Here is a 12,651-nt window from a genome sequence, read left to right as displayed (position 1 = left end):
AAAGCGGTGACCATCGTTAATGGGAACTTTGTATTTAATCAGTGAAGAGTCTTATTTCCAATTGCAGTATTAGCTAAAATTCTGATCAATTTTAATGATTCATGACATGCTCTGTATAGGAAGATTCTAGCATGGTTTATTTTCCAACGAAATCAAACGTACATATAGTCTTATAACAGTTTTAATTATAATTAAAGTGTTTTTTTTTACTTATTCTAGTGTATTTGCTTACAAAAATCTGTACTCTGCTCATTTTGTAATACATATGTAATTAAAAAAATTTCCTTTTTTTTTGCAGACAGCTCTATCGCGGCGGAAGGAATCCGCGGCTCCGCTGACAGGAGAAAGAGAAGGAACATTCTTCCATCAATCAACAACCTACCCTTTCGCTTTAGTACTAAGACTAAGGGTGTTGCAGGTAAATAAAACATTATCAAAAAAATTATTTAAATTGATTATTACGTCATCATGTCAAATACTAAAATAGGATAAAACTATGTATGATTTCTGTACCAAAATTATTTCTGTCCTTTTATTTGCTAGATGTAACTCATGGCCTTACATTATATAAGTTGTTGTCACAGTTCATAAGTATCGCTTTCCTGCCTATCGCTACATTTAAAAAGTCAGATGTTTTGGTATGAAGAGTGAGCCAACCGCCATATAAGTCATCAATTTCTTGCCTCAATATGGGCGGCGTTATCTATCCATAATTACTCCAATTACCAATGAATATAAGTATTCGTAGCCTATGAAGATAAAGTGTTACTTTGTTACAATAATTCACAATTCAATTCACGATTCAGAGATAAAATAAATGAAGTCCATCGTCACGAAAGACCCGACCGACTCGAATTTTATAATCCATCGTTTATTTTAATACTTATAATCCAGTCAACTTTAGATAAATCCTCTTGGAAACTGTTGAATATTCAGTTGTTTCACGGTTTTAATAAAATCGGGGAGACCTCTCTTAGATAACGTTATGGGGCCTACAATTTTCAAACTATTTCACTTTAGGTTTTAAACTCTAATGCAAATTCGAGCATAGTGTATTTTTATATATATTTTTTTTGTTTTTTGTTATTACTACATAGTACGATGAATGAGCTCACTGCCTACCTAACGTTAAGTGATTCATGTATCAAATATACAACTTAGGAACGGAACGAATAATATTGAAAAACTGCTTTGAAGCTCAATCCATACAATAACAAAAAAGTCACCCCGGTAACCGTACTCATCGAACTCGGCAATAAGCTTGACGTGCAACTTAACCCATGCATCAGCCCGCTGAGTTTCTCGCCGGATCTCCTCAGCGGGTCGCGATTCCGATCCGATAGTAGATTCATTCGCGAAGCAACTGCTCTTGAGTTGTTAGGTCTCCTTTGGAAGCGTGTAATAAAAATCAAATCCGCAAAATTATAATTTGCGTAATTATTGGTGGTAGGATCTCTTGTGAGTCCACACGGGTAGGTACCACCACCCTGCCTATTTCTGCCGTGAAGCAAAAATGCGTTTCGGTTTGAAGGGTGGGGCAGCCGTTGTAACTATACTTGAGACCTCAGAACTTATATCTCAAGGTGGGTGGCACATTTACGTTGTAGATGTCTATGGGCTCCACTTAACACCAGGTGGGCTGTGAGCTCGTCCACCCATCTAAGCAATAAAAAAAAAAATAGCGCTCGGGCAGCTGTTAGAAATCCCACCCCTCCTGGCTGAGCCTTTGCTTGCCCACCTTGGTGAAACTGGAAAGGCCCCCGAGCCACCAGTAATCGTAAGGATTCATAAAAAAAAACAAAACAAAAAAAAACATGAAATAAAATGCTTTAAAATATTTTTCCGTAATTTTTATTCCGGAAGCTTCCACGCAATTAAGTGCTTACAGTCAGAAGCCAGACAAACTTTGTAAAATTTCGCTTTTCCTCAAAATATTGTACAAAATAAGTTAAGGCACAATTTGTTTTTCACAGTATTCTCGGAACTGAAACTAAGTGGTTAGCTCTTATAAATTAGTATCCCGGGTGGTTGTGCAACCAACTCGATCGAAAACGTGGCTTGTACCAAAACAACGCCTTATTTTTTTCTTTTATTTATTATTTTTTCTTCAGTCTTCAACAATCATTCTTCTTCTCAGTCGTTTGCACTCTTGGCAGAGTGGTCGTGGTCATCATTTCGGGTGGTGGTGTGCTTCACCGGATGTCGCCATTCCTCGCCAATCATAGACATGATTAAAACTACACCCACGATTGAAATTTCGCGATTTTCATATATTTTTGCTCTCATTATATTATACTAGACGATGGCCACTTCCAGCCAGCTTCGCTCGGTTTTTTTTTTTTTTGATGGATTGTATTTTTTAGAAATTATATTTAAATACGAATTACATATTGATAAAATGATGAATTATTCCAAGAACGTTTAGGCATTTTTAAGTGGCTTCGGGTGGCTTAACAACGCCATCTGCTGAAATAACTTTAGTGTTATTGTGTCTTTAAAGCAGTTAGTTGCTCTCAATTATGAAAAATAGTATTATTATTCGCCAATAGATGTCGGGAAGAGTCATAAAGTTGATTATTGATAAAGTTGACACGAACAAAACAACATTTCTGAAAATAAATCGTAGCCAGATCGATTAATCGCCCCCGAAATCCCCTGTATAAGTATTATATATATAAGATATTATATTACTACCGACGTTTCAAATACTCCACAATTTTCATGGTCAAGGACTAAAAAGATATTCGCAACGTATTTACTTAAAATTACTACTTTTATAAAAAAAATAAAAAAATACCATTCACTACTAAAACGCCTCAGTGAATTACCAAAATTATATTTTCCGGTAAATTCAACTAAAGAAACATTTTAAGGAAAACCTCCCAAATGAAATCCTATTACAGCTTCTAAAGAAAATGGATTGAGGTTACTCAGAATGCTTTTCACAAAGAAAGATCTTTTTCTAAAGAAAGATTTATTAAAGATGCATTCATGACTAAAACGTCTAGAACAGTTGTATAATGAATAAGACAAATAATTATGTTACCAAAAATAAACCCTTCCGTCGCTTTTCTGTCCAAGGGTGCGATCCCCGCAGATGGCTACCTAGCAACATTTTCAACAGGTAGATTCAACTCTCTTTCCACATGCCACTCGAAAGGGTGGCGTCCCGAAAATTCAACCACAAAAACCTTTGCATGTTTTCACAAGACTGCTACAGAAAGAGGGTTTTTAAAATTAAAATCATCCAATTTTAACGCAAATATCGATTCATTGGGGTGTCGAAATCCGTTAAAATTAAAATCAAATCTAATTTATTTTGGATAACATTAATGCGTTGCATTAATAAAAACTATATTGTTTACAGATAGTATGTGGAATTTCAGCAATGGTGATGGGCAGCGTAGCTTTCATAGAAGAGAGGCAAAAGTTCAATATGGGTCTCGGAATACCGGCTGGCGGCCTTAGTGTGTTAGCAGCAGGTAAGCCTCAGTGATGCCTATAAATAAAACGATTTCAGGCGCGTGAAAACGCTTAGTATATTTTTTTCGCTTTTTTTTTCACATCTACAAAATCGAAATCTACAGCTTTACAATATTTTGTTTAAACTTCAAAACTACAACTAGCCCAATAACCAATTTCTTTTTTTTGTCATTGATGGGTGGGTGGATGACACCAGGACGTGAGCTATCCATCTAAGGAATAAAGCAATTATGAATTTACGTAATTAGTGCCCTTTATTGAAGAATCTATTTCAGTTCAAGATGTATCTTTGTGATCCTAATATGATCGTTCACGGCTGAACAGACATTCGACAGGTCGAACGAATTAAAAATAGACGCTTAGTTAAGGTGATACAAGCTACTAAGCAAATTAATAAAACTAATAAAAGGCAAAGTAGACTCACAGAACTCAAAAGCTAAGAATTCAAATAAAGAACACGAATAGGTTTTAATTATAAAAATAAATTAGAAATTAGAAATGTGAGTACAAAATGCTCTTCCGAAGCGGTCTCTATCCACACATCGCGAGGTTGGAGCACTGTGTCGGGTGTGGCGGGCGCAGGAGCGGGAGCGGCCAGCGTTTTGTGGGCCGCAGCCACGTGCTTACTACTTGCGCTTATCGTGCAATGCTGCAGAACTATCCTGGATCCGCCCGGGGTTAATCATAGGTAAGTTTAAATAAATCATAGCTTAAAAACGAGCCATTTACTAATTCTCCATTCGTCACCTCCAACTACAATATAACTTACACTCAATATTATGTTGGCAGAGAGCATACAACCACAACCTAATATCGAGAGGTAAGGTAAATAAGGTGAGTCGGTAAGGGCGAATACACTGCTCACTAAAAATAAAAGTCACACTCTCTTTCGGGCCTACTGAAAGGCCTTTCACACGCGCAACTTGTGGGCCTGGTATAGGCAGCGCTCGTCGAATGGCCTCCGTGTTCAATATAATAACAAGCTTAGGATACTGGTGCGGCTACTCCGCTTCTCTACCGCTTCAGACATGTTCGCAGATGCTCGAGTATAAAGTTTTCACACAACGTAAGGCCCATAGCACACCGCGTGTTTTAAACGCGCAGTCGACGCATAGATAACGCGCGTATATGCGCTTCAAAGGAGATTCGAACGAGCCCTAAGCACAAGCGGTGATCATGAAGCGCGCGTGTACTGCGCTTATGCGCGCAAATACAGCGATACAGACGCTTTGTGGTCGCTTGTAGCTTCTACGTTTTGATACTACGGCATGAGCGCGCGCCCCTCCTCTACCTCTCCTCCGCCCCTTCTTTTTTTTCCTACCTAAGCTGATAGCCTTGATAAGCTATTTCAGCGTAACATTAACTAGTAGGTGAGCGAGCTCACGGGGCTCAAATAGGCTGTGTCTATGGGTTAATTCGCTCGTCGAGCCCTTCGTCGCAAGCTCGACGAGGACGGTGACCGGTGCTTGTGATACCTAAAAGCACCGTTAATGGATCGGTCCGCCCCTTCGTTCGCGCTTCAAACGCTTTACGCGTGTTTGAATCTATACAAAGGCAAAAATCGGCATCTACGGCGCAGATGACGCGCGTTCCTGAAACACGCATCGTCTGCGCGTTTTAACTGCGCCGTGTGCTAGGGGTCTAAGAACGTGTCCTTGGCTTGCTGAGTGAGGGGTGGTTGTAAGAGCATTGCAAGACGTCTGGATAATACATGAATCGCTGCAGTGCTATTTCTCATGGTACGGCGATGGATGGCAGTGCGACTCAATATATGTATTTATGTTTGTAGCTCTAAATACTCTAAGATAGTTTTTGAGTTGTGCTAACATCTATGAGTCCTGGTCACTTGAAATACTATTATTATTATAGAGAATGTTGCATATCGTGTGTTTTAGCTTTTATTATCATGATCACTAAAAAATAATAAAATCATTCTGAAAAGAAAACCGATATTATTGAAATGCCCGAAACCCGATAGCGGTGACATCATGTAACATCAAATTAAAACCATCTTTAGTAAAATTTCAATAACTTCAACCCTAGAGTGTTTCTGTCTTAATACGTCAAAATAAAATCATGTCTTTAGTAAAATAATATTGTAATTAAAATTTTGGTAGCACAACTTTTTGATAAAATAACACTATATCAACATTCAAGATCAAGGAAAATTCACGGTACTCATTCATAATGTAAATTATGTATAAATAATAGCATGAACATTATTAAAACAAGCTGTATCCCTAAAGGATACACAGGGTTCAAGCTCTGTATTAATATAACACATTACAAGTTTATCTGATGGATAAACATTATCCATCAGATATGTACCAAGATCTGGAAAACAGGCCAATGGCCCAGTGATTGGACAAAATCTGCAATAGTACCACTTCATAAGAAGGGCTCCACAGCGAAGTGTGAGAACTACCGAACTCTGTCGCTCATGTCCCACGCGAGTAAAATACTCCTTCGCATAATAAACAGCAGACTATCAGCTTTCATAGACCACCAGATACCGAGAGAACAGACTGGTTTTGTAGCTGGAAAAGGAACTCGCGAGCAAATTTTGAACGTCCGAATGCTCATTGAGAAATTTCGCGAGTTTAACAAGCCTCTGGTGCTATGCTTTATAGATTATGCGAAGGCGTTTGACTGTGTTCGGTGGAGTAGCATGTTTGATGTGTTAATTGATATGGGCGTTCCTTCTCATCTCACACTACTGATACGGAATCTGTACCTTGATGGTTCTTGCTTCGTGAAACTGGATAATCGATCTAAACCCTTCAAAACAGAACGTGGAGTGCGTCAGGGCTGCATTCTGTCACCCAAATTATTTAATATCTACGGCGAATATATAATGAGAAGAGCACTTGAAGGCTGGAATGGCGGTATTTCCGTGGGCGGTGAAACACTCACAAACCTGAGATACGCTGACGACACTACCATGCTTGCATCAGATGAGGAGGAAATGGCAATTCTGCTGAGCCGTGTGGAAGAAGAAAGTGCTAAACTCGGTCTTAAAATTAACCACTCCAAGACCAAAATAATGATAATAGATAGAGCGCAACTTCTTCCACGTTCTGATGCACTCAGTGGCTACGAGAAAGTAGCAGAATTAATATATCTTGGGTCGCAAATAACATCCGAGGGTGGCTGCATGGGGGAGATACGCCGAAGATCCGGAATGGCTAAAAGTGCGATGGCCAATCTCAGGAAGATATGGAAAAATCGTAGCATCCGATGTAAAACCAAAGTGCGCTTGGTGCGGGCACTGATCTTTCCCATATTCCTCTACGGGGCGGAGACATGGTGCATAAAAAGCCGGGATATCAAAAAGATCGATGGCTTTGAAATGTGGGTGTGGCGGAGGATGCTGCGAATACCGTGGACTGCCATGCGAACAAACGAGTCCATTCTAAGGCAGCTAGACATCCGAAAAAGGCTCTCTTCCATCTGCCGGGAACGTGTTATGAGCTTCTTCGGACACATCATGCGGTCTCCCAGACATGAATTAGAGAAGCTCATAATTACGGGTCGAATAGAAGGCAAGCGCGCCGTGGGCAGAACACCAGCCAGATGGTCAGATCTAGCAAGAGAAGCACTCGGTGGTAGTCTGTACCATGCAGTCCATGCCACCCATGATCGGGCGCATTGGAAGTACATCGCATGTGGTCGCGATCCTCAGTAGTGAGGGAACGATATAGAAGATTACAAGTTTCTAAGTATTAATAAGTAGATACACGCCTAATCATAATAACGGTAAATTGTTGGTTATTCCTGATATTTTCTTTATTTTGTATTTTGTAACTACTCGTGTACTACTAAAATATAACATATTTCACTCTCTACTTAATATATGTGATTTTGATGGTAGAAACTTGTTTGGTTTTTGTTTTAGCTATTTTTTAATATATTATTATTTCTTTGATTTGTACTGTTGGTTTTCCAAATGAATAAATATTCACGCTTTCATTCAAGCATTCACCTTTCGTTACCGCCTACCGTTCAATTTTTATATATATGTAATGAATGATTGAATGTCAATCTGTCATATGACAATTGATAGTTGTTTAAATAATTTTTCGGTTAATGGACGTTGCGAAATGTGTGTTAAAGAATTATTGAAGAAAGGGCATTAAATGTTGTTTCTTGTTGTTTAGAAGAAACGCAATTTCGTCTTTTCTTATTTAAACACCGTAATTACCATTATATTTATTTTTTTAAATCTGTCTGATTTCTTCCTATACCATGAGCTCTAGATCCCTGTCTGAGTCAAAATCTTCGTTTAAAAAATTTAAGAAACGAAAATGTCTTAGGATTCTATCTGTTATTTTGTTACTTTTGTGCGCATAGTTTGATACCACTGTTTTGCTTGTCTCTGCCATGAAGTTACTGAACGGTTTCATTCTATTTAAAGGGTAATATTGCCATTTATTAACTACTAGCTGACCCGGCAGACTTCGTAGTGCCTCAATCGATAAATAAAAGACCTAAACTTTTATATAGAATAAACTTAAAACAAACAAAAGGAATGCGTCCGACGGGGGACACGTCAAAGGGAAAACATAATTGTTATTTTTATTTAATTCCGAGAATTTTCATATTTTTATACATTTTAAACCTTCTCTGGACTTCCACAAATAATTCAAGACCAAAATCAGCCAAATCGGTCAAGCCGTTTTCATGTTATGTCGTGACAACGGAAAACGGGTTTCATTTTTATATATATAGATAATTAAAATATCAGTTCACATTGTAGCAGATATAAGCTCCAGTGGCAGCTTACAACCAAGTGGCAATGGCTTCTTTCCCTTTGAAGCAGAAGCTCCAGATATAAACATTTAGAATAACGACTACCCTCATTTAAAGTTTATAATTATTTAGTTATAAATATATATTTTTTATTGCTTAGATGTGTGGACGAGCTCACAGCCCACCTAGTGTTAAGTGGTTACTGGAGCCTATAGACATCTACAACGTAAATGCGCCACACACATTGAGATATAAGTTCTAAGGTCTCAGTATAGTCACAACGGCTGCTCCACCCTGCAAACCGAAACGCATTACTGCTTCACGACAGAAATGGGCGGGGCGGTGGTACATACCCGTGCGACTCACAAGAGGTCCTACCAGCAGTAAAATCCACTAGTAAAACGACATATTATGCGTCATTGGCAGATCTCTAATTATAATTACATATAATAATTAATGCAAACATATTTTCCAGGCAACCCCATAAATAATTCAAGATTCTCGAAACATATTTAATAGGGCAATTTAACGAAAATAACTATTCGTATTTTGTTTTAGCGACGGACCACCAGAGGAGGAATCGCAACCCTCGTCACGCGATTTAGTCGTGATCGCTTGCGTTCAAATAGCCCTGGCATTAACCACGTTACTTAGCGCGGCAGTCTGCGCTCGGATAGACTGTGGCTCATGACGGGAGCCTCAGCGCTCGCTCACGCGACGCCGCGTAAGTGAAGCCCCGCTACCCGCCACCGCTTCCGCTTCAGCCGAACATAACGTGTCCGCACCCGACGACAGTGCTATCGAACGAGAGAAAGGAGGACGCGTTGCCTGGCTGATTTAATTATAAACTAAACGATATCATTAGTAGTTAATTTTAAGTATAGAATGAATAAAATGTTCTAGATTTTTTCGTATCTCTAACTATTAATTCGGTATTTGTTTAATAAATTAAAATTTTACTAGTTTATATAAATGTTTGAATATAAAAAAAACATTCGTTGCAAAATACATACAAGTGTAAAATATTACTTTGGAGATCCTAAATACGTATCTGTAATTATTAAGAAAATTTATGACATTTACCAAAATAGTAAAAATGTAAGTAGAATCTTCCAATGAATGTTGACATAAGTTTTCTAAATAAAATTTCATTTAGTAAGAGTATATTCAACTTTCATTTATATCGAGCTTAAGTTGGAACCCATACCAGTATTTTCATCGATTTTCGCAAATCTTGAACATAATTAAAATATTTTTACAGTTTAATTGCCGTTTAGTATACAGAGAATTAAATTTATTTTTAAGTAAAAATTTTTTTTTTTTTTTTATTGCTTAGATGGGTGTACGAGCTCACAGCCCACCTGGTGTTAAATGTTTACTGGAGCCCATAGACATTTACAACGCAAATGCGCCACCCACCTTGAGATATAAGTTCTAAGATCTCAGTATAGTTACAACGGCTGCCCCACCCTTCAAACCGAAGCACATTACTGCTTCACGACAGAAATAGGCAGGGCGGTGGTACCTACCCGCACGGACTCACAAGAGGTCCTACCACCAGTAATTACGCAAATTATAATTTGCGGGTTTGATTTTTATTACACGATGTTATTTCTTCGCCGTGGAAGTCAATCGTGAACATTTGTTGAGTACGTAATTCATTAGAAAAATTGGTACTCGCCTAATTTCTCATACATAATGCAGATCCATAGCAATGCTGGTGCTATTCGGTAGAAGCTATGTATTTTAAGGTAAGTTTTCATTTGGGGCATTGCCTAGGTGCTGAGTCAAGAATTACCAACACGAAGACCGCTTATGACTATCGTAAATAATCCAATTTTCATCGCAAGCGTTGTCAATTTGACGAAAATGAACCAGTTTTTTTTTTAATATTAAAGTTGAAAGCTACTACTAGCTCAGTAGTAGTAGTAACTTTCACTATCGCCTTTAATTCCTCGTTGTTGACTTGGATTTTTTGTTGTTGGATGTCGAAAAATAATAAACTTAAGATTAAAGCGTTAAAACAATGTTAATTATGCCTACCCATCTTTATTTTGTAACGAGTGGTAAAATTCAAATCGATACCTCCCCGTCACTGGCGTCCCAAAGTTCAAATGGAAAAAAAAGTATTATATCGCAGGGTGAAAGGCGTTGCTCAAAGCGACATTTCCGTTAATACGCGACATTTATCTTTGTAACTAGCGACCCGCCCTCGCTTCGCTTCGGAAACATTAATACACACATGAAACCAAAAAAATAAAATAAAAAAAAATAAAAAAAAGTAGCCTATGTTCATCAGGGACAATGTTGGCTTCTAATGGAAAAAAAATTTTTCAAATCGGTCCAGTAGTTTCGGAGCCTATTCGAAACAAACAAACAAACAAATCTTTCCTCTTTATAATATTAGTATAGATAATTTAAGGTCGTTTTTATTTGGTATTAGTGTCAACAGCACGATGTTTTTAATTGAACTCCTATTAAGTTTACTCCATTCAAATAGTTAAAGAAGTTTTTTTGTTATGACATTTTATCCAAACTTTAAATGGCGCTCCTGTAAAGTTGCAAAAATGTCACTTAAACCAAACCAAACCGTTTCACCCCTCGATCTGCTAGGAGTATTCTACCATAGTGTTAGTGGATCTTGGATCGTTGAGTTTAGTGATTAATGGTCGTGACAATACCCTTGTTCTCGATTTAACCAAAACTTTGCATGCCAGCCATTATAACAAATCACCATGTCTAAATGACGCGGCTACCTCACTCATTTTAAGACGCCAATCTAACCCAACAACTTTGCTACCTCTAACGGCTAGCATAGACAGCACGAGTAAAATAAGCACCCAAGAAAGTAATTAGTCAAAAATTTATGAAAAGGTTAGAAATTAGAAGAAAAAAGAATAAACCCGAAATCTCTTATTTGAATTACATGTTAATATGAGAAAATTTCGTGAAAGTTCATTTTAAAAATGGCTCCAATAGATATTTAATGAAAATATGAAATATTATATAATTTACGAAACATTACAATGAAACTCAAATAAAATAATGAATATAGAAAGGGCTTCGGATCGAAAAGGGGCACACAAAGCAATTACTGTTATTTGCTATACTTTCGCTCATAAAATGGAAAACAAATGGCTTTTTGTTATTGGTAATCCTGGCAATTTCATTATTTAATCAAACATTTTCGAGGATTTCGCCGATCGTAGGCGTTCAACGAGGGCGTTCGTTACAAAAAATAAATAAATATAAATAAATGATTGATAAAATGATTTTTAATTGCGATCTATGTGAATTCTTAGGCAGATTATGTGGGCGGTAAGAAAAATTTTAAACCATAATCACTAAATGTATTGTTTTAAAGCCATCGTGGCCTAACGGATGAGACCCCCGGTGCATTCGTATGTAGCGATGAAAAAGTATTCGATTTTTTCTAATGAAATACGTACTTAACAATTATTCACGTTTGACTTGCACGGTGAAGGTATAGCATCGGGTAATAAAAAGGACATCTTACGAGTCCGCACGGTTGGGTACCACCACCCCGCCCTTTTCTGCCGTGAAACAGTGAACTGAAATCTTACAACTGGTTCGAGGTGGGTGACGGCATTTAGGTTGTAGATGTCCATGGGCTTCGGTAACCGCTTAACACCAAGAGGGCCGTGAGCTAGCCCTCTAATCTAAATAAGCAAAAAAAAATAATTAGACCTTAGAATGACAGGGAAAATGCGAGATCTATTTATCTGATCAAGACAATTACATAGTCTTTTTTTACCTAACTATGCTGATAGCCTTGAGAGGCTATTCTTCTCCTTGACGTGTAGTTGAACTAACGGAGCTCAAACCGGGAGCGTTGCTAACACTGGCCCTAGCAAGAGCAGTGCTTCGCAGAATATACCACCTGATTGGAAACGCGACCCACTGAGAAAATCCGGTGAGAAACTCAGTGGGCTGTGTCTATGGCTTAATTCACTCATCACGCCCTTCCTCGCAAGCAACGGGTTCGACGGGGACGGTGATCGGTGTTTGTAGTACCTAAAGGCACCGTTAATGGATCGGGAGGATCCGTAATTATCCGTGTATAGCATTAATCCATGTTTAGGGCTTACATAGTCGAAACGCACTACTTATTGCTTTAATATGCTGCAATAAGTCCAATCACTTTCACATTTGGCTCATTTCTATGAAAATACTTGCTTGACCCGTTCAGTGAAGTTAACTCGCTACTTTCTTCATTGCTCTAGGTTCATGGTTCTCGTAGGCAGCATAATGTGAATGAATGCAACCACCCATGTAAGAAATAACATCGTGGATGTCATTCATAAAATACACCTGAATTGGAACCAGAAACATTCACATTTGCCAAGATAACTTTTCCAATACAGTCAGGTTCACTTGTTCAGTGGATTAGAATGATAA

The 12,651-nt window shown here is 38.0% G+C and overlaps 1 protein-coding gene across 1 annotated transcript in view; it reads left to right on the top strand.

The window, feature by feature from the left end:
• The window catches only part of LOC114245254 (uncharacterized), a 66,885-nt gene extending 57,489 nt beyond the window's left edge, over nucleotides 1-9,396 (top strand). Inside the window, exons 3-6 of the mRNA XM_028177356.2 lie at nucleotides 299-418; nucleotides 3,368-3,482; nucleotides 4,009-4,171; nucleotides 8,791-9,396. Coding sequence (XP_028033157.2) covers nucleotides 299-418; nucleotides 3,368-3,482; nucleotides 4,009-4,171; nucleotides 8,791-8,923 — 531 coding nt within the window. The 3' untranslated portion in view covers nucleotides 8,924-9,396. The remainder of the gene's footprint in view (nucleotides 1-298; nucleotides 419-3,367; nucleotides 3,483-4,008; nucleotides 4,172-8,790) is intronic.
• The last annotated feature ends 3,255 nt before the right edge of the window (nucleotides 9,397-12,651 follow it).

The sequence above is a fragment of the Bombyx mandarina genome, chromosome 09, assembly GCF_030267445.1.
Source record: "Bombyx mandarina strain Sakado chromosome 09, ASM3026744v2".
Taxonomy (NCBI): Eukaryota; Metazoa; Arthropoda; class Insecta; order Lepidoptera; family Bombycidae; genus Bombyx; species Bombyx mandarina.
This window is presented reverse-complemented; position numbering and strand designations above follow the sequence as displayed.